General features: G+C 41.9%; 1 protein-coding gene across 2 annotated transcripts in view; it reads left to right on the forward strand.

Annotated features, from left to right (window-relative positions):
* The window catches only part of dtx1 (deltex 1, E3 ubiquitin ligase), a 55,847-nt gene extending 33,243 nt beyond the window's left edge, over positions 1 to 22,604 (forward strand). For both annotated transcript variants that reach the window (XM_085787584.1, XM_085787585.1), the window contains exons 4-10: positions 8,023 to 8,084; positions 8,251 to 8,412; positions 11,916 to 11,977; positions 12,144 to 12,302; positions 14,850 to 15,011; positions 16,772 to 16,861; positions 18,151 to 22,604. In XM_085787584.1, the coding sequence (XP_085643710.1) occupies positions 8,023 to 8,084; positions 8,251 to 8,412; positions 11,916 to 11,977; positions 12,144 to 12,302; positions 14,850 to 15,011; positions 16,772 to 16,861; positions 18,151 to 18,375 (922 nt within the window). In that variant the 3' untranslated portion in view covers positions 18,376 to 22,604. The remainder of the gene's footprint in view (positions 1 to 8,022; positions 8,085 to 8,250; positions 8,413 to 11,915; positions 11,978 to 12,143; positions 12,303 to 14,849; positions 15,012 to 16,771; positions 16,862 to 18,150) is intronic.
* The last annotated feature ends 733 nt before the right edge of the window (positions 22,605 to 23,337 follow it).

Here is a 23,337-nt window from a genome sequence, read left to right on the forward strand (position 1 = left end):
CTTATCCATGAAAAGGTTGGTTTTGCATTTATGATTTCAGTTTTAACTCTAATTATTGTTCTTATCGTTATAATCGGGTCAAAATTTTAACCAGAGCATTTTAGAATTTTGTGGAAAAAAAAATGTTTTATTTTGTTAAGCTAGAGGCAAAGTCAAAAAGCCTTGATGCTGGTGACCCGAACACAAGAGAGGGGATATAGAGCTTTTGCTCATCATAGCAGGCCATGACCTTGTTTCGTACAGCGAGCAGATGGGAGGTGTTGTGTCTCTGTGCAGAGGTGTATGTGACAAGAGAAGGCCAGGATAGGGTGGTGGTCCTACTCCGGGATGCTTCCTCTGTATTTCAGCAGTTCGGTGAAAAGCTCAGGTGCGCACTTTTCACCCCGCAGCACAAAAGGGTTTTTAAATGCGGAGACAGAGAAAGCAAAGAGAGAGCGCACGAGAGGAAGAAATGAGTGGGGGGGGGGGGGGGGTGAGACAGAGTGCACCGGTTCCCAGGCGAGTGGCTCGACATACAGGATGAGTGTGGTTAACATACACAAAGCAGGACATGCTCTCACACACACAATCACACAAACTGAAATGTGTACTCCCTCGCACATTCCCACAAGCGTGCTACAGACAGATAGCAGAGGAACCCACACAAAATCTAAAACATCAGATCTGTTTTTCACACACCCACACCCTAATAGAACCGGTGTTGGGTGCAAGGAATGTGTTTGCATTTGGCACACTGCGACTTGTTTACATGAGTTTATGCTATTTCTGATTACAGGTCTGTTTCTGCCAGATGAATACAAGGAGGACTTGTAATTTAAAAAAAAAAATCTGGCATATGATTGATTTCATCTTTGCCTATAAGATAACGCAGCGCAGAATATGTTTTTATGGCCATCATTGATTATGAAGGCTTCAGCTCAGATATTGATCTTTTTGTCTCAAGACAAAGTGGCTGTGGGCTAGTAAAGGGTGTGAGGGGATGTATGTGTGTATGAGGGGGGGGGGGTTGTATTGCTTCATGCATGTATCTTACAAGCACAAATATTAGAGGTGGCACCATCTGCTGGTTTGTGTCAACACATCACTTTATCTTATTACGGGGCCGACACAGCCACACTACATCACCACTGGCCTTAACGTGTTGGCTGCTATAAGTTGAAGAGACAAGCTCATGTTTCATAGATGATATATGATGCTATAGTAAGAAGCTACTGTGTCTTTAAGATTATTTTCATTGTCAATTATTCTGCTAATTATTTTCTTGATTAATCTGTTGATCCAGAACTCAACAGGAAATTGCAAAAAAGAATGTAATCAGTTTGCTACAGTGATACAGTTAACAATGATATACAACTGGGTTGGGGGGTAAACTAGAGCAGATATGCATGTATCATCTGTGAAATTTTTTTACCTCAGTCTAGACACAACATGTAAACCACAGTTTCTATATTTGTAATTCATTGTTGTGATCAGACAACATAAGATGAGCAGCGATAATATGGAATGACTATATGTTTTTTAAGCAGACAGATCGTTTTGTGGTGGAATGAACAGAGAAAGATTTTCACACGATCTCGGGGGATTTTTTTCTTTTTTTTCAGTTCTTCTTTGCCAGAGAAACCACATCCTCTTGTACCTTTTTCTCAGAGTTAAGAACGCACTTCTTCAGACAGAATGACTGCATTGCATTGCTTTTTGTGAAAAGCCCAAAGGTGTGAAACCAGGGGAAAAGATGAAAGGTAAGGAGAAGGAAGAAGAGGATGTCCAGCTCTCTTCGGCGTGTTTACACGTGTGTGCTGCTGCTATTGGCCGTGTTCATGAACTCCATCGTGTTAAGACTCGACTGAGTTTTGTCTGGAGGGCTGTGTGTCGAGTGCAGAGATCATTATCCCTCAGTGGGCTTCTGCTCTGCTCTGGCGCTCCCCATAAGATAAGAATTAATATTGAAATTATTGAATTAATCATGAGAGCTCATCTGGACCAAACTGACGCAATTTGGAAATGCTTGGTGTCATTATTGCTTATTCTCACGGCATCTCAGGTGCATTACCCGCGTTGTATCCCCACACTTGAGGCAGGGGGCGGGGCTTGCTTCTCCCTCCTGCTACCTACATCAATATGCAATTAAGCACTCGTGGAGTTCTCTCTCCTCCAACCCCCCACTCACTGTCTTTATGGTGCATAATAAACAGATGAGGAGATATTAGTCCTCCGTCAGCACTTTCCTAACTAGGCCTAATGTGGTCTCTATTTGGGGAATCACATCGCTCTCAGTCTGATTAAGTCCTCAAGGCAGGCTGGAGGTTCCCTCAGGAAAGGAAGGATGATACTGAGTAGGAGTCAGAGGAGGGATAGCGACCTTCATGCCCTGACCTGACAAGGGCCATAATTAAAGTGGTGTTAATGGGTTAGGTATGAAGGGGCTGGATTTATCACTTAATTGCATCGGTTTTAGGTCAGAAATTACAGTTATTAGATGTGAAAAATAGCACCATAGGAAATTCTTTAGCACTGTCCTTGATCAAAGGTTTTGGGCATAGACAGGCACAGCTTTTTTTTTTTTTAATCACTCAAGATGGACAGAAGGGAGCAAAGAAGTGAACAGAGATCAGGAGGAAAATTAGAGTTGGCAGGGCGAAAGAAATGCAGAGGTGACAAGGTTCAGTCTGGTATGTTGGAGGATGGGTCTCTATCAAAACTGGAGGGCTGGAGCTGCAGTGCTGCGGCGGACAGGCGAAAAATCTGCACTTGTTTACACTGATGATGAGGTATAATGGCTCCTGAGATCTGAGCCAACGGAGCCCACTGTTGGGGACGCTGTCTGGATTCAGCTGTTTAGCACAGGGATTAGAGATTAGTACTGACAAAGGATTTTGGTGGACTCCTACATTTTTTCACAAGAGTGAGGATGGTGCGGGGCGGTGTTTAGCTCAGTTGGTAGAGCACCCGCCCCACATGTTGAGCCTATAGTCCTCACTGCAGGCGGCCCCAGTTCGAATCCTGTGTCGAGCGGCCCTATCCTCCTCTCATTTCTCCCATTTCCTGTCTCTCTCTCAACTCTCCTGTCCATTAAAGGCAAAAAAGCCCCCCCAAAAAACCAAAAAATACTTAATACTTAATAAAAAAGAGTGAGGATGGTGCGATTCAAGGGAAAGGGAGGGTGGCAAAAACAGGAAAGAGTTAAAGGTACATTGTGTAGGAATTACTTCCATCTAGCGTTGCGGTTGTATATCGCAAGCAGCTCAATTGTATTTTTCATGCTGCATTCACTTAAAATTGGGCAGACGGCAGACGGACAACAGCCGCTGCACGTAACGGCATAAACAAGCCTCTATGTAAACAAGTGGTCCGTCAGCACGAGGCAAAACAATACACCTGACAATATGTTGTCATGGTGATTTGGTATTGTTTACCTGACCCACGTTTTACCGGCTTTCTCTCTACTTCTGTGACTAAAATGACATCTGGTTTGTTAGCGACGGCCGTCTGCCCGACTGCAGGTGAATGCAGCATCAGTGTAACGCTCCATTCCTCCTCACTGCGTTACCGCGGTAACTTTTCACAGACGCCACCTCGACCTGAGTCGACAGCTCCGGTGTCTCCGCTGAGTTTCCGTGGTTTCCTACCGTCACGCTGCCACTGAACGTAAAAACATGGAGACACCACATGGCAGCCAGCACCGAGCTTACCCGCTCCATGTAGATATGAATGATATGAACGGCTAATTCAGAGCTGAAAGGAACACTTCAGTTTGTTGATGAAAAACATACTTTTGAACGAAATAATCGATTTTCGTGACTAGATAACAGGAGAAGTAACACAATGTCCCTTTAAAGCTGGAGTTAAACAGTGGAAGTCAGCCAGCATTAGAGACTGTCAGCAGAGTGCAAGGAGGTGGCATGTGTCTTGAACCTCAGGGCTCAAGGCGCAGCCAGGACAGACCGGGTCAGCGCCTCCAGAGGTGCACATCTCTGAAAGAAAAAAACAAAACAAAACACACAAGTCAAGAGAAAAGAACTTCATGCAGACTGAGATGGGAGGTGGCAGCTGCACACAGGCTACAGGTTGACTGGCTGGTGAACAGCTCAGCGTTGTCTGAAAACTGTTTCAGCAGTGCACAGATGCAATCTTTAGAAAAAAAGAAGAAAAAAAAACAGTGAGCTCGAGCACAATTGTAAAGACAGATAGATCCACATCTTGCAAACGATTTCCAAGTTAAACCACAGACAGTGTTAGTGAAGTGTGTTAGGTTGGGTGTTAGAGCAGATAAAGATCAACACTAAGAGTTGTGTGTATTTTTGTGTGTGTGTGTGGGGGGGGATTGCTCAGCGTGCAGCTGTTTCATCAACATATTTGTTATGCAGCACGCTCTCCGGTTGATAGTGAGATCCTTGCTAGAACTGGAAAGCGGTAACGATGAAAACCATTCTTGCTTCATGTTACGTTACAGATCCTTGACGGATCCTCTGTGCTGCGCTTTTTAGTGTGTAGTGTGTGCAAAATGTGCAGACGCCGCACAGTGAGATGGTGTTAAAGGCCCTTGTGGTGTGTTGTCCCATTTTACTTCACCTAATGAGAATTATTTGTTTGATCACAGTGCTCTCTGTGAACAACCTAAATTCTACATGCTCTCATAAAGGCGGGGCGTCCTGTCCACAGTGTGTTGTGATCTGATTAAGGCCTAAGTGTATGTTTAAAGGGACAGACTTCTTCCGTTATCTATTCACGAAAATCGATTATTTGGTTCGAAAGTCTGTTTTTCATTCATCAGTAATCCCCCCCATCAACAAACTGAAGTGTTCCTTTCAGCTCTGAATTTGCCATTCATATCATTCATATCTACATGGAGCGGGTAAGCTCGGTGCTGGCTGCCATGTGGTGTCGCCATGTTTTTATGTTTTTGATGTCAGCTCAATGTATTTTTGTACCACGGCATTACATATCCAATCAATAGCGGACAAATATTTAATGAAGATATTATTGATTGGAGCAAAGAAAGCTATAACAAGGAAATGGCTACAACCCAACGTACCGACACTGGAAGACTGGCAAGGGACTGTTCACGAAATGTATATCATGGAGAGACTGACATTCACTCTAAAATTGCATTCGTAGAAATTTAAGAGTTGGTGGTCCAAGTGGATCAGATATATAAGATCACGGAGACCTGAACTGCTTTAAGTACCTCTATTACATGGCTTGAAGTACTAGTCTATAAATCTTGATGGAAAATGAGTAAATGTGACTTCTTTTGTTGAAATATTCTTATTTAAAACATTGTAAAATGAAAGGGGGAGTAATAGCTTGGAGAATATGTTAACACAATTGTCCAAATACATGTTTTTGTTTTGCTCTGTATGAGTGTAATGGTACTGAAATTACTTTGAGTATTTCTCCCTGATAAAAAAAGAAAAAAAAAGAAAAGTCATCGTGGTAACGCAGTGAGGAGGAATGGAGTGTTCCACTGATGCTGCATTCACGTGCAGTCGGGCAGACGGCCGTCGGTAACAAACCAGATGTCATTTTAGTCACAGAAGTCGAGAGAAAGCCGGTAAAACATGGGTCAGGTAAACAATACGACATCGCCATGACAACATATTGTCACGTGTATTGCTTTGCCTCGTGCTGACGGACCACTTGTTTACAGAGACGCATGTTTATGCCGTTACGTGCAGCGGCTGTCGTCCGTTTGCCGTCTGCCCAATTTCAGGTGAATGCAGCATGAAAAATACGATTGAGTTGCTTGCGATATACAACTGCAACGCTAGATGGGAGGAATTCCTACACAATGTACCTTTAAATGAAGGAGGAACATCTCCACTGGGCAGCACCCACATGAATTTGTTTTTATTATCAAGTTGCACTGTTCGCAATCACTTTTTTTCTCCATATTTGTGTTTGTCACTTCCTCCGCCTCCCACATTTTCCACAGTGAAAACAAACACTGCCATCGCTGCCAACCCTTGACTCCAACTGGTATTTTCACTGGGTGACGGGCAGCTATGCACCAGTTAGAGTCACAGACCGCAGCGCGATGGCTGTGGTCCATGGTGTCAAAAACATTCGTTGGAGCTTGAAGCACAATCAAAATCAAACCTGTCTCGGTTTCACACCCATGAATTCCACATTCCTGATTTGAGGAGCGTATCACAGCTGCACATCACTAGTACTTCTACTCTGACTCACATCGCCCCTACACACACCACAGGAGTCGGCTCACCCTGGTGTCTGGTCCACTGGTGTATGAGACGCAGTCCCTACCAGAGATGGGATGGGATGCAGCCTGAGCCAGGCCCCGTGTCCTTTCGTGTTATTGCACTCAGCTTATTGAAGGGCTTCCCCTGGCTCAGGAACAGAGGCTCGCGCTAATATCAAAGCAGTCGCTTGATGCGGATTTGTGAAATGCCTGGGAGCTGCGGTGCCAGAGACCTCAGTCGGTTTATGGTCAAAAAGCAGACAGATTCAAAAGTATATGTGCAGTAGTGTGTGTGTGTGTGTGTGTCTGTCTATCTTTCTGTCTGTGTGTGTCTGTCTGTCTTTATGTGTGTGTGTGTGTGTGTGTGTGGTTGATAAAGTGAGAAAACTAACAAGTGACTCAGTGAGCAGTGGCCCATTTACACCTTCTTTTTTTCATGACTTATCCAACTATTATTAAATGCTGCTACACTCGCCATTTTAACCCATTTAAAAGCAAACCCACCAGGAAGTGAAGATGACAGTGTCCATTGTTGGTTTAAAGCTCCAGTTGATAAGTTGACGAAGTGAAAGTAAACTCCGCGACTTGGTCGGAAATTTCAAGACAATACACCTTTATGAACCTCTGCCAAGGGAGGGAGGGGGTTTGACAGAGGTGAAAAGAGGGACCTGACTGAGGGTCTGTTGTCTTGAAATTTCCGACTAAGTCGCAGACTTTACTTTCACTTTTGTCCGACGTGTACGAGCAGCGATTGGCTGCTCCTCCTGCTCCCTCTACCTGACTGGTGGAGTATTGTTGGTTGCGGTGGATTTCGGGAAATAGGATTCCAGGCTGTAGGTGGAGCCAGAGGAGTTGGATTTTGTCCTAAATTACTCATTTAATGTCTGACCATCAGAATATAGTGACAGTTCCAGCAAATATGACTGAATAATTGTTACCAACTGAACCTTTAATCCTGCACTTTTTGTTGTATTTGATACAGAGAAAGATTCCATCTTCAATTCTAGGTGTACAGAGATTTACACAATGATCAATCTACACACTGCTAAAATGATTTCCAATATAAATATATTTATAAGTTTGACTAGATCTAGATCTCCACAGTGTTCACCAGCTTGCTTCTATCTATAATGTGATTGAAAACAAGATTTGGAGTCTAATCAAAGTCTTTATAAATTCAGCTTTTCTGTCATATGTCTTTGCTGTGAGCTGAGTCTCAGTGCTCTGTGGCTCTGCTGTGGGATACTGGTTGAGTCCTGGCCTCGGCTCTCTCTGAAAAGAGACTCCCTGACTTCTGTGCTCATACTAATGCCCAAAGTGCTTTTGTCCGCTCAGCTCTGCAGATCTTGAAGAGAGCGCAAGTCAACTGCCTTTGTTGTCTGTGTTTGCCATGAACTCCAGCCGCTCCAAATGTCATCCTGAATCAGGCTCTGCTGCAGTGCTTTGTACATGAGTCAAGCTGTCTTGTCCCATTGCAGTTGTCTCTGTCTCTGTGGCGAAGCACATGTGACACTTTAACTTGAGTGTTTTTCATGTCATGCAGAGCAGAACTAGCTGCTGTTCTCAGTTTTCTCAGCTGTGCGGCACAATCAGGATAATTCACTGTCCATTTTGGAGGTCACACAGGACCATTTCCATAATATGAAAAAGTATATGTGTTTCATAAAAGGAACAAAGACAGACTGGCTGAGCAGAGGCATCCGTGTTCACAGAGAGGAGCAGAGTGTTCCTGAAGATCTGCAGACTTGATGCCTGCAAATGGCCAGTACAGGTGGTGGTTTCTTTATTATTGCTTCATTTCATGCTTTATTTCTTTTCTGTGGTAGCGTTCCTGCCCTCCCAGTGAAGAACCTAACTGGATCTGGACCAGTGCACCCAGCACTAGCAGGTTAGAACATATCTGCTGCAGAATATGCTTGGAAATCAGCAAAAACAACAAGTTTTGTTCAGAAAAGTTTGCCCAAAATGATATGTTCATTTAAGACATTAACAATTAGTGTTTTTTCCCACTCTTCTATTTGTGTCTGTGTGTGTGCGCATGTGTGTGCCATCAGGTATGACAGGTATCCTGATGTGCGCTGCAGGTCTGCCAGTTTGCCTGACAAGGGCCCCCAAGCCTATACTGCACCCACCACCCATCAACAAGAGTGACATGAAGCCTGTGCCAGGGATCAATGGCATGCGCCGCAAAACCAAGAAAAAGCACCTGAGGAGAGGTAAGATGGAGAGGAGAGCAGATACTTCTATTATATAGAAATGTTTAATTCTACTCCAGTAGATCATATATATTAAATAAAAAATAAGGTTCAAAATATATAATTCAATACTAGTAAAAACAATTAGAGTTCATAATAAACAATAATAATTCAATAATAGTAAGACATGGGGAGAGGAGAGCAGTGGAATGGAAAATAGGAAATCACATGAAAACAAAGAAGTGGAAATGCTACCAAATCTATTTTTATTGTGTATTAATGAATAAATGGGAAAGGCACGGAGGAGAGGAACAGACCAACCACTGACTGTCAGCAGACTCTCTGTCTCCTGCCAAGCTTCTCAGGATGGTTTTGTGTCAGCTGTCTGTAAGCCTGTTGTCGAGTGAGAAAACAATACCAAAGCTCTTTTTGTTCAAGATCAAGGGTCCATAATTGTTATTTGAATGCCTTCCATTTTAAACGGGTCCTATAAAATGTAACGATGATTGCTGGTTTCAGATTTATGAGTAAATGCAGTGAAACAATTTATAGATGTTACACCACCACATGCAGATCGACGGAGGCAGTTGTAAGGAAAGTAATTAACGGAGGACTGTTGTACCGAGTTGGTCTGAGAAGAGATCTGCTGTTTAGTTGGGCAGCTCTGGGCTTGAGTAAGTGCTGGTCGATGGAAGCCGTGGAAACCACTGGTCTCCCAAGGGAGTCTTTGTCCTAATTGATCAGTGAGGCTGCTGGGTTTCCATCCCTGCACCACACTCCTCTCAGTCAGCCCTTCAGAGCTCTCCATTGCTGTGCACGTACTGTATAGACTTCGCTGTGGTGAGATTATGTGGTAGCACTTTATTTTACAGGTCTCACAGTTTCCTATAATTTCCTTTTATAATTTCCTTCCAAAAGAAGAGATCATTTTGTACTAATTATAGGGAAAATAGAGACAGTGTTCAATTGGTACACTTGGAATTCCAGTTAATTGGTAGCATAACCAAGAGTCTGTCTACAGGCTTGAAATTGAAGAATAAAGTTTCCGAGAGCTTAGTTTCCAAGTATGTAGTTGAATTTACCAGAGCAGTTCTTTAATCCACGGAAATGTCTCTAAGGTGAACACAACTAACTAAAGCCAAACAAGACCGCAGTCATGCCAGCAGCTCTGTGTGTCACATTTAGTCATAACAGCGCAGGTAGCGATGGCCCACATGCAGATACACACAGTGACGCATCTATAATGGGTGAAAAAAAGTAGGCTAACATACAAACTGGATTACTAAAGGTTACGAAAACACATGCAGCAGGAACATAGGAGACCACAGAGGAACAGAAACAGATGAACCGACAAGAGGCTGGTGACAGGGCTCCAGGAGCCGCTGAGGTGACTGGGAACAGGTGTGTGAGGGGGCAGGGAAGCTCAGGTGGTTGAGATAAGATAACAAGTCAGCAGGTGGGTGTGAAGACAGGAAGAAAGTCACAGGTGCATCTGGTGTGGATGAAAAATGTCAGGTGTGGGAGGATGAAGAGGAGAGTAGGGTCAAACCTGAGGAACAGACTGTGACATTAGAGGATTCACTGAGACAGCGCTTTGAGTTGAATGCTTAGTATGCTAAGAAACTCAAAGTGACAATTAGTCCAGGCAATCTAAAAATAGAACTAATTGTAATAGAATTTTTTTCACCATACATCATTTCTATGAGGTGTCAAGAACAACATACTAAAAGTCCTAAGAAATCCTGGGGAAATATGTTTAATTCTCATCAAACCAAGATTGATTTACTGTATAAAGTCTATGGTGCCAGTAAGGCCAGAAAACAATACAACTATTTTTTTCCTTTACTGCTATCACAATGAAACTTTACACAATGAAAGTATCTATGAAATGTAACATTTTTTGTATTACAAGTTTCTTTGAAAATGAATTTGAATATGCAAATGAGCCATACAATAATGGAATATGCCCAAAATACACCCGAATAGTAAAGGGGAAGAAAAACAAACAAACCTGTATTTGGGCTTATTCCATTAGTGTATGGCTCATTTGCATATTCATATTCATTTTCAAAGAAACTTGTAATACATAAAATGTTGCATTTCATAGATACTTTTATTGTGATAGCAGTAAAGGGAAAAAAATAGTTGTATTGTTTTCTGGCCTTATTGGCACCATATAATAGACTGTAAATCAATCTTGGATTGATGAGAATTAAACATATTTCCCCAACTAGGATTTCTGAGGAACTTTTAACTTGGACTTTTAATATGTTGTTCTGGACACCTCATAGAAATGATGTATGGTGAAAAAAATGTAATCGTAAAATGCTATTTTGCCTGGACAACAATGCTACCATGGTGTTTTTTCAGCCAGTAACCATGGTCACCATGTTGGTTTAGTGTTAATATTTGCTAACATGAAAGGTAAAGGTCATTGCTTTGCAATCAGAGTTATTATATTAGGACTATATAACTCTCCTCACTAGAGTTATATTTCATAATTCTATTTCTATCTAATTCGATCTAATAGCTGCTGAGACATTTCATCAAAAGCGGAAAATGTGAATTTCCATGAAGAGTTCACGCTTGTTGGTTTTGGCATGGCCAAAGCCAAGACCACGTTTCCACTTTTTCTGCCTTTCATTGGAATCAAATTTGATTGTTCTTTTTAGGATTATTTTTGGAAATGATTAGGAGATTGTGGGCATTTGAAAAATCTTGCTAGTGACACTGTAGCTTGAGAAGTGAGGCATGAACCTGTTTGTGCAGAAAGAGCATGAACTCAGAGACGTAGTGGAGGGCTGTGAGGGGAATGGAGATGTGGTTTCACTCACGCAGGGAGATTTACTCCACTCTCTGTACAGAAAAAGGTCAGAGAGGGTTTTGATCCAGCTAATGAAGCCATCACATAGCAAAAGCATAAAATACATAATTGAGTCCCCTGTCTTTCCCCTCCTTTTTCTGTTTTCTCTCCTCCCTCTCTGTCTTCCCTACCCTTAACGCCTTAACTTGTTTTAATGCTCAGTCAGGCAGCCTTTCCACTGCTCTCCCTCCCTCTGCTCTGTTCACTGGCTGTCCCTCAAATGAACAAACAAAGGCTCCAGGGAAAAAAAAGAGGTTGCCTGTAAGCGTATTAGGGGTGTAAGCTGTGGGTGTGCTCTCAGCCATGCTAGCCTGGTTGCACACGGGGATTATCAGAGAATATGGGGATGGCTGGTTGTTATGTGCCAGTTTGAAGGTGACCTCTTCAACATCATGGACATGTAAAGTATATTCATATGCACGCTCACCCTTTTATTGGGAAAAAAATGGCACCCAGACCCGAGTGGCTGCTGAAAGTGATCAAAGTTTTTCATCCATCAAGATCTAGCTGTTATTCTCTTGTGCTCATTTGACAAGCAAATATCATCCAGTGGTCTATCTTGTTTTTTGTTTTTAAATACCTGTGATGAAGTATGTAGATGTAGGTAAGTTTGGGTTTTTCTTTGATGGTCATATCATTTAATATTTTGTTTTTTGACTAGGAAAAAACCCAGAGGATGTGGTGCGAAGATACACAGAGAGGATTAAAGTGGTACCAGATGAGGTAAGACAAAAGATGGGGGGGGGGGAAACTGTGTAGGGCTTTAAAAGTTTTGTGGCCACCAAGAGCTGCAGTCTGTCACCATTTTATGTCCTAACCAAGTGTGAAACTCTCATAAATACAAAATCACGTAGAATGATAGCTGAAGTATTTTGGTTGGCTATTCCAGGACTGTACCATCTGCATGGAGAGGCTGGTCATGGCGTCAGGCTATGAAGGCGTCCTGCAGCACAAAGGCATCAAGCCAGAGCTGGTAGGCAAACTTGGCAAGTGTGGGCACATGTACCATCTGCTGTGCCTGGTGGCCATGTACAACAATGGCAATAAGGTGGGTAAAAGCTTCTGAGCCAGACATTGTTATGATGTCACTCTAGGCTCAAATGATAAACTTGTGATGTCTTACAGCTTGACTGGGTTGCACTGCCCTGGCAGATGATCAGGCCTCTGTCTTGTTATACACAGATGGGGGAGCTTACATATTGTTGTCAGATTGCTCGTGTCTGTCTTGAAAGCACAGCACTTTGTCAAAAATAAACTCTGCTCACTTCAGTTCACGTACATTAAATACAAATACGCTACTTATTCATCCTGAAGATGCAAGCACAGTTAATCTGCAAGCACAGTGTAATATAATGACTCATGTAATGCCTAATACAATATAATAATCATTAGCGATTGCAATAAAAAGGTCAATTCACACAAATGAAAAAAAAACACATCTGATATTTATATGTGGCCACCCAGACATCCCATTCTCATTGACACAATATCTCATTCTCATTAACTCAGAAAGGCCTCACTAGGACTCCAGGATGAAAGAACTAGATTTTAGGGGTCAAAGGTCAAGGTCTCACAAAACATAACTTTGGTTTTGTGAATGTAATGTCTCCCTATTGTCATAAGGGAATTGCTTGAAATATTGATACATTCACTTGGACAAAGTTTGTCAAAGAAAAACTGATAAGACATTGGTAGTCAAAGGTCATAGTGACCTCAGAAACACTTTTTAGCCATCACTGAAGACTTAATAGAGCAATCATGACAAAAATGTCACACTAATGGTAAAAATGTTACATTCTGGATAGGCATGTGACATAAAGCTAGTCTGAGTAGCAATGGCTGTTGAAGAATTGTTGGTTTCAGTCTGTCCAGATTCTGAAATAATCTTCCCTGAGATTTCTGCCTCTGCCTCTTTTGTGACTGTCAAAGCACTGATATACAACGCTGAAATATAATATACATTATATAGATCTAATATTCACATCACTTTGGATAATCCACTGATCACCCTGTTTTCTTTGGCACCATTTTTTTCTGTGGAAAGTAGTTCCTATTCGGAGCAATCGTTGCTTTTTTTTTTAGCTGTAATAATGGATCTTAGGGTCAGCGTAAACAAAGCATATTACAATATTGAGAGAGCATCACCTTCAAAAGGCAACATTCATTTTGTACATCAAAGTTAATTCACAGGTTTGGGGGAGTTCTACTGTATGAAATAAGTTACATAAAGCCTTCTGCAGCTCCAGAGGAAGCTGGGTTAAATCTGATACGTTGCCTGAGTCTGTGTTGGTTGGGTCTGAAGTTTGAAAATGAAACAAACCGAGGAGGTAGAAAGAAGTGAACTCACCAGACCTCTTCGTCTCTGAGTGAGGCTCACGGCTTGAGGCTACATTAGCCACTATGAGCATAACACACCAATGTCGCTGACATTGTGGGTAATGTAGGCGTCAGGTTTTGCTATAGGGAAGGAAAAAAGGATGAACTCAAAAAGATTCTTGATTCTTTTTTAACAATAATTTTATATTTTTGCAATTGTCACTACCAAACTCTGAGAAAAGTATCTGGCTCTTTAGCTGCTAAGTATTCTTGCTAGTTTGTGTGTTTGTCTTGTCTGCAGCGTGGAGAGGGCTGTGGGCTTATAGTGGGTCTATTTTGAAGGCAGCTGCCTGCTGTGGCCTAAAACAACACAAAGAGCAGTGAGACTGAACCTAAACAGTAGGGCCAACAGTGACGGGCCAGTGGTCATAGCTTCAAACATCATACATTTAAAGCCTGTGTGTAACTTATTTGGCTTTTTATTAGCAAGAATCAAATATGTCTTTCATAAATACGTATTTCACTGAAGTCGAATCACACCTGCATACAAATGAAAGCTTTCTCGTACCTTAGAATGAGTTGTTACAAGTCGTTAAAAATACATGGGGCGACGCACCGAACCGAGGCGACCATGTTGCATCGCCATTTTTTACGTTGAGTGGCAGCATGACCGTAGGTAACCACGGAAACTCAGCGGAGCTGTCGGCTCGGGGAGAAAGTTTTCCAGGTAGCGCCTGTTAAAACTGTCACCACTGTGTAGTGTGAGGAAGGACGGAGGCACTGATGTTGCATTCAGGTGCAGTCAAGCAGACGGCCGCCGGCAAACCGGCATTTTACTCCACGAGAGAAAGACGGTAAAACGTGGGTCAGGTAAACAATACCACATCACCATGACAACATATTGTCACGCCGGTATTGTTTTGCCTCGTGCTGGTGGACCACTTGTTTACAGACGCTTGTTTATCCTGTTACTTGCAACGTCTGTTGTCTGTCTGACGTCTGCCCGATTTCACCTGAATGCAACATCAAGAATACGTTCTGATATGCAACCGCATCGCTAGATGGGGGTAATTCCTACACATTATACCTTTAATTTCACTTATTGCCATATCTTGGTGTAAAGGCAGAAATGTCCGATCGCAAACAAAACCATCACTGTCTGCACGGCTAGATGTTAGGAGAAATAAGTGACATTTTTAACCATTTTAATGCAATACATAGTTGTAAATGTGCATCACATCATATTGTGTCATTTACGCTGTGCATATCTTCAAACTAGGATGGCAGTCTGCAGTGCCCAACATGCAAAACCATCTATGGGGAGAAAACAGGTACTCAGCCTCCTGGGAAGATGGAGTACCACGTCATCCCCCACTGCCTGCCCGGCTACTCAGACTCCAAGACCATTCGGATCGTCTACGACATTCCTGCCGGGATCCAGGTCAGAGCGGTCTCACTTCACTACGTCTACCATGCTGCTCTTGTGGCCTGATCCACTGTCTCTCGTCTAAATCTGTGCCCTTTTTCTACAACTGCTGCTTATCCGCCTAAGCCTGATGGACGGTTTTTTCGTGCAGGAAGGCGAGGTGTTGGGGCTCTGTGAGTCACAGCATTCTTCGGCGTCACTCGCTGGTTCTCAGCAAAAACAGATGATTCAGAATCTGAAATATGTGAGAGATAATATGGCCATAGAAGGCCGTTTTCATGCATCTGTTCATTTGCTGTCCTTTTTCATGAATAAATAAAGCTAAGATGAATCCCATAAAGGTTGTTTTAAGTTTGCACCACCGTGTGCATTTGGAGAGGAGAGGGTGTTTTGCAGTCTGGGTTTGTGCTGGTGGAGATGAGAGGGCTACATATTTTAATAGAGTCATTAAACTGACCCTTTTCCACCAGAGGAGCAGGCTTAGCCCCTGGGGGGGTAGAGTAGACCAGGCAGTGGGGGTTGGGGTGTCACCTGACCATGCAGGTCAGCACAGCAGCACAGCAACACGACTGTCAGTGAGCATTACTGTGGTTCTCTTGTCTCTATTTTCCTCTCATTCCTCTCATTCTTCAGTCCATACTTATATTCATTTGGACAGTTTTAAATATACAGTACTTAGCGGATAGCAGCAATGTAGCACAGGGCAGTACGATTACAAATCACCTTTCAAGGTTCAGTGTTTCAGGCGAGACACTACAGGCAAAAACACTGTTTTTTCATGCACTGATCAATTTTTCTTCCATAACATGTATTCTTTCAGAAAAGTCAAAAGAAATGGTAGAAAATCCACATTAAGGTGGTTATTTTACTTCATTTTGTCTCTTTCATCAGTAGATTTCTCCTAAATTCACCAAAAGTTAAAGTCATGCTGTTGTCTGACCCATGTCATGTCAGGTATCATTGTAAAGCTCTCTCTCTCAACAATGAATTAGGCTCCAAAATTTGTCATCTCCTCCGTATCAGCAACCAATTGGTAATGTACGATTTACATTAACAACCTATGGAATTTTACAGTACAAGATAAAGGCCGTTTTCTCAAAATTAGTTTTTCCTCAGACTCTGAGCCTGAAATCTCCACTTCAGCAGCACTTAGAAACACCAAACCTTCCAGTTTTATTCCTGTCTATATCCTGAAGGTTTTTACTGAGGGGATTGTTGATATATCATTCACAGCCTGATTTATACAACATTTTATTCCTAAAAACATGGCGAAATTTGATTTTTTTAGGGCTGGTGACAGTATTTTCTCATTTACAAAGTGATAAAAAGAGATATCCAAAATCCCCTGTAAAAACCTCTTACTCTAATATGTCAACAAAATAAAACAAGAATTTTGAAAGTAGCTTTATCCATTTTTCAGATTTCGGTCTGGAAAACTATGCAAGTTACTGCATATTTCATCAGATATTGCCTCATTTATATATTTAAACATAAAATTTGACAAAACTTGTAATACAAAAAATATTTGTCTTAATGTAAGTGATAAACTTGGGAAGTTTCATGTTGATATCTGTTATTTAAAAATTTTACCCTATTCACCTGTATTGTCTCCCCTTAAAGATACAATTCACATTATCACATACTGTATCTCATGATTTTCAAATGAACAAAGAAGCTCTCCCTGTGGTTGATGTTGACATGTTTCTCACAGTGAAGTCATACATGGAGGAGAAGTTGTTGTTAATGTTTGTTTTTGTTCTTCACATTTTCCCCAGACCAATGAGCACCCCAACCCCGGGAAGAAGTTCAGTGCACGAGGGTTCCCTCGACACTGCTACCTCCCCGACAACGAGAAAGGCAGGAAGGTGAGCTGACACCTCTCTCCCAGAACACAGTGACAAAAAGCTGAAAACATGCAGCGTTTCATAGTTTCTGTACTTAGGGAGAGAGCTTTGTCACTCTCTGTAATCTGAAGTGTACAGGCTGATTTTTACTCACTGTTTTTTTTTTAATGAGCTTGTAATCAAAGCTGTTTCACCACTGACATTTTGTCACTGGACTTTGATTGTTGGGTCTAAATCATGTCATTAAATTCACTGGAGTAACACAAGTATGTGTTTCTTTCTGGAAGCAACTGTTTTATGCATCATCATGAAATTACAATAACAATTTCTCTACTGAACAGCACAGAATTGGCTGTTAGAGCTTTTTTCACCTTCAGGGACAGAAGCTGTGATGTCCAGCGTCATTGTATTCCTTTGTTTCTGTGAAATGAAATGGGTAACACTTTACAATAAGGGTCCCTTAATTAACATTAGTTAGTACATTATTAAGCATTAATTAACTGTTTACAGATATATTAACAATCATTATTATGTATTATTTAGGATTAGGAAACACATTAATTAATGTAGCCTATTGAGCAGTTAATTAATGTTTACTACTCAAAGTTAGTTAATAAATTATTAAGTAATAATAAAAATTGAATTATGTAATTAGTTATCATTATGTAGGGGCGGTGCGTGGCGCAGTGGGTAGAGCGGCCGCCCCATGTAGAGGCTACAGTCCTCGCCGCAGGCGTCCCCGGTTCGAATCCCGCGTCGGGCAGACCTTTCCTGCGTGTCATTCCCCCTCTCTCTGCCTCGCCATTTCCTGTCTATCTCTACTGTCATCACTATCAAATAAAGGCAAAAAGCCGAAAAATATACTTAAAAAAAAAAAGAAGTTATCATTATGTATGCATTACTCAGCATTAATTAACATATTAGTTTATATTAATGGTTAATAATGTACTAACTAACGTTAATTAAGGGACCCTTATTGTAAAGTGTTACCATGAAAGGTCCTTCCACACTGAGTTTCTGTGACTCAAATAAACTGGATGGCTCGACTTTAGTCTGGTGTTCACCTTGTATGGTTTTATAGTTGAAGCTTAACCTCAGTTTTTAGAGTGACATTGTGACATGTCTATCCAGTCAACAATGAGGCAACAACACAAATGTTATATAATTTAGATTAACATTAGTGAATGTGAATTACAATTGATGTTATTCACCCAGATAGATGCGCTTGATGTGTATGTGTGTTGTTCCATCCATCGTGTTGCGTGGTTGATTGTTGAAACCCTTCATTTCTTTTTTGTGCGTGTCTGCAGGTCTTGAAGCTGCTGATCATGGCGTGGGACAGGCGCCTCATCTTCACCATCGGCACGTCCAGCACCACAGGCGAGTCGGACACAGTGGTGTGGAACGAGATTCACCACAAGACAGAATTCGGCTCCAACCTGACCGGCCACGGCTACCCAGACCCCAATTACCTGGACAACGTCCTGACAGAGCTGTCGGCCCAGGGGGTCGGCGAGGACAACCTGAAGGACTGATGGCCGGCTGAGCTGGTACACAGGGACACACAACCCACCATGCCCCCCCGCCATCTCCCAGAGGGACAGGGACACTGCATGACGGGCCAACATGCAGCCAACAACTCTTTACTCCCCACAAAGAAAAATATCCTCCAGAAGTGGTGGCACGAGAGCGACAGAAGCAGAATAAATGACACAATTATGATCAACGTTTTGATTTTTATAAGCTAAGATTCCCCCCTGTGATGTCTCTTGGTCCATGCCTTGAGCATGTTCATGCCAAATTTTCTCAGAGGTTTGAGGAATGTAAAGAAAAGGTGAGATTTCTGTCTTTGATGTTGGCTGCAGGTCGATGGTATTTAACCCCATTTAGTTTGGAAACTAAAGCTGTTCCTCTGCACTCGGAGTAAAATGACGAGGGGTGAAAACTATACAAAGGCGTCTTTGTAAAATGCTGAACTCCAGAATGCATGGCCCAGACTAACGCTGCATATTGAATGTTGAGCGAATATCTGCGATGGGGGCGAGCCGTCACTGGATCAGTTTGCTGTTTGATATTGTGATGATACGTTTAAGAGAATTTCAGCTTTACAAATTAATCAAATTGAAATCGATTGTTTGCTTCCTCCTTTTTACTCTAATAGTCAGTTATTGCCCTGTAACGAGTGGTTGCACTTGGTTTTGTGTTTTTAAAGGAGAGGACCTTGACTCTGGTGATGTCATCATCATCATCATGCAGGCTGCACTGGACGTTTCCCACTTCTGACACTACAGATGAGTTGTTCTGTGAAGTGGAAGTGCGCAATGTAGTGCATGAAGTGGATCACAGAGCTAACGGCCTTGAGATATTAGTGTTTGGTGATAAATGTATGTTGTATGTTTAACCTTGTGGACTGTCACTGAGAGAGGAGACTTGAAATAGATGAAACAAGCATCTCGCCGTTCAGTTAGATGCTCGTTGAGAGGTGTTGTAACTCAAAAAGGCTGCGGTTTGTGGAGCGGGGTTTGCTACACTGCAAGGTTAAACTCATTTGTTTTGTTGACACGCGGATGACGCTGACCTTCGTGAATATAAACCCCACATTATTATTCTCCCTGTTGGAGCAGACCCGGGCGTTGGCGTGATCCATTATGCTGACCATACATGAGCGGTGCGTGCGAGATTGCGTGCTCTGAGGCATTAATACAGAGGCTCCGAGTCCGTGAGGAGGAAAAAGCTGAACACACGTCTGCACACACACGGACGTTTCCTGTTTTAAACACCCAACGCTGTTTCCCTGGGAGATCCACCTCGGGCAGCGCTCCTGCTCGCCTGCAATCTACAAGTCTCTGGTGAGCTTGTTTGCTGCGAGGCAGTGCGCTGGGCTCTACTGCTTGTATAGTGAGCAGCACTCAGAGTTGTTTAGGCCGATCCTGATGTATGGCCTCACCTCACCTCACCTTCTCCTCAGCAGCACAGCGCCTCATTCTAGGAACCATGCAAATGTTGGTCTTATTTGCTGGGAACTAGTTTTCTCCCCCCAGATTATATGCCCCTGAGCTTAAAAAGAATTTTTGAAGGTCCTTGGTGGAGATCTTGTGATGTTTCTTTGCTCTGAGATAAAAGATAAGCCAGTGCTGCATAATTCTCCATAAATATATCTGATCAATTTTAATGAGCGGGGGTGTTGATGTTAGGTTTATCGTGTGGGTGCCCAGCTGTGGGCTTAATTTCGGAGTGAATCATAGTCTTCCACAGCACTTTGAGGCAACAGTTTTGTTGAATCAGTTGTTTAATTTTTAGAAAAATGTCTCAAATTGCAACTAAATCTTGTCTTTTTTAAGTTGATGTTTATAAACTGGCTTGCGATGCTTTGAAAAATATATATATATGATATACATTTGCAGATGTGATATACCTTTAAATTCAAGCTCATTTTGAGTCAATGGTGTAAGTTTAATTTATTTTTATACTCTTCTATATAGAAAATATAAAGACTGGCCCACATATCTATACACAGGCACATGTTAACATGAATACATAAAATCTGGCAAAAATCTGTCAGTATGTCAGGGACTGTTGAAATATGTATGACATGTTATGGACGTCTATATTACAAGTAGTCTTAGCGTATGCTGCTGTCGTTACCTTAATGTAGAATCTGTGTAGTTGATCTCCTGTGGGACTCCAATAAGTACAGTAAATGTGTCTTTATTACTGGTTGGGGAGCTTTAGCAGCATGACGATGGCCGCCCCCTCCTCCCCAAATGGGCCATTTCCCTTTTTCCTACTTGTCCAGATCATGGGAACGGATGCAGTCAGCAGCGATTTTGATTTGTTCAGTCTGAAAATGAAAACAACCTGGGTCAAATATCATCTGAAAATATAGATAGTCAGCTGTCAGCCAGAGATAAGTACTTTGAATTTCTCCTTCTTCTTTTTTTTTTTTACCGAAGCCACATAAAGATTTTTTTCATCAGCTGTGTTAGCAGTTTCTTATATCAACAGGTTTGAACTTTTGTGGTTATTTTACATGACATTTTTGTTGTTCCCCTGGTTATTCATATAAATTCCACTGCTGGACCATGTTGATTTGTCTCAAAAAGCTACAGTAGTGTCTGAAGGTAGCAAGCAGCAGTTTCTACCTAACTAACCAAATAAATAACTGCTTGATGTCTCTATATTAAGCAACGGTTTAATAACAAGTTCACTCTGTCAGTTTAAAAGGTGATGATATGTCAATATTCATGTCATGTACTCAACTTGTTTCCACTGCCCCCAAGTGGACAAAAACACAAGTTATTGCAGGTTTAAGTATCAATCTGTGTCTCATCTACAGTATATATTCCATCTCACCTCTCTAAGCTAAAAACAACTCACTAAAAGTATTTGTGATGATTTTGACCCAGGTGTTGAATGAAAACAGTCATTATTCGGCCTGTTCCATCTCCTGGTTCCTTATTCACACCTTTTTTGACACCCTTTATGAAGTGGAACGACAAGAGGGGATGCTTCCAATCTATCAGGGAATTTCATCCACGTTGACTGAATAACTAGAGAAATCCAAATGTTTTTGCTTCTGCGACTTTTCCTTTCCACATGTTGGTCTTGTGGTGCGAACGATGCCGGCCCTTTAGACTTTTCAGGTGTGTACAGACGTCACGTGGGAATGATATAATAAAGAAATTGGTATTTGTCTGATTAAGGAAGAGAGAGATGGTGTTTATGCAATTTACTATTTTTAAGATCTAACACATGATTTCTGTGTAGCAGGAAGGCTGGTTCATGGTTTTACAGAGGATTTCTTTATAGAGGTGCCAACCTCCTGGTTTCTAAATAAAGGGGTTGCAATCTGAAGATGTTCTCATGCTATGTATTAGAAAACATATATTTTTGATGTCTTTTTTTGAATGATGATTGTCTCTAAAAGAACTATTACATAACATTTTGTTGTATTGCTATTAAGATTCATTCCATACTATTTTCCATTCGACTAGAAGTGGAATGAGGGATGAAATCACACTGTCCTAACGTATGAAGTATTTACAGCTGTACTCTCTTCGTAGTGTCCACTGCAAAATGTACTTCTCTCTCTAAATGATACCTTAACATTGTGTGTGGATATACTGTGCGTTTGTGTTTGTTCGTCCGTGCGAGTGTGTGTGATTGACGAGCAAGTGTCTTGTAGACGAAGCTTAGGTTCATGTCCTTTAAAGATACAGTAATGTTCTCCTAGAGGTGCATGGAAACCAAACTGTGAGCAAGTTTATTGACAATGCATAGCTTCTTTTGTGTATGAAAACATCATAGCTACTTTAGAAACATCACCCAGGTCTTCTGGTGATTTAGCACTGTGGTTTTGCATCTTACTCCAGTTAGTTAGAAATATTTTTTTTATTTTATTTCCCTCAATCAAGATTTGATTTATCCAGATGGGGACGGGGCAGCGTTTGGCTGCTCTCCTCACTCTTTTGAAAACGTGTAAAACACTTGAATGTTTTGCATTTTAAGTGCCCATTTGAATTGACATCTTCGAATCATGATATCTGTGGTTTGATTTCTCTGAAGCGGTGTCTACATATTGCTGTTAAAAATGGTTCTCAAAGAGCAACTGAGATAAACTAAAAACAAGATATAGAGAGACATTGATTTAACTATAAAGGGCTTCTTAATCTATCGGTCTTTATTGAATTGTGATGACCTTGTTGCATGTTTGTGTGTTTCTTGTGGAAAAATAAATGTGCCCTCGACAGGGGTAGTTTGTTTGCCTTTTTGTCACCTTGGCTCCTCCTCTTCTTTTTTCCCCCTCTCCACTCCAGTGTCCTCCTCCTCCTCCTCCTCCATTCAGATTCTCTGCTCTGCACCTTGTTATATGGAGATAAATGAGCTGTGGTGCAGCAGAAACCTCTCTCACTCTTCTCACTGCCAGTAAATTTGCTTTATGGTCTTTTTCTTCTGTCAGTGGGATCTGTATGTTGTTGCTGTGGTTGGTGCATACTAAAGCAGTCTGTTCACCAAGCTTCTCCTCTTCCTCCCAGCAGTGACCCAGCAGCTTAGGGGTCAGTCTCCTCCAAATTCTGGTACCTAACCCCCCTCCAAACCCCCCACCCCCATATACATAAACCCACCCCTCCACCCCTCCCTGCCCTGCCTCCTCTCATCACTCACCTCTCCTCCCTAATGAGAGAGCCAGGGAGAGTGTGCTGCATCACTGCAGGTAGGTCTGTTCTCATTAGCATTTAAATAAGGCCGAGAGGAGGAACAGATGCAAACATTGTTTGTGTGGAACGATTTAACATTAGATTCTAACTCCTGTTGGTTTGTATAGTCTGGGGTTACGCTGGTTTGATTAAATTATTCATTTGAACAAAGGCGTGGTGCGGTAACCATGACACTGCGACTGCTCTGGGATCTGTCAAACACGTAATGACATTTCCTGTAATATCATGAAATGACTCAGACCTTCCACTTTAAAACTAACCAAGAGTGGTATGGGAATA

Source organism: Trachurus japonicus, chromosome 9 (genome assembly GCF_045865225.1).
Source record: "Trachurus japonicus isolate A0001 chromosome 9, Traja_1.0".
In the NCBI taxonomy this organism is placed as follows: Eukaryota; Metazoa; Chordata; class Actinopteri; order Carangiformes; family Carangidae; genus Trachurus; species Trachurus japonicus.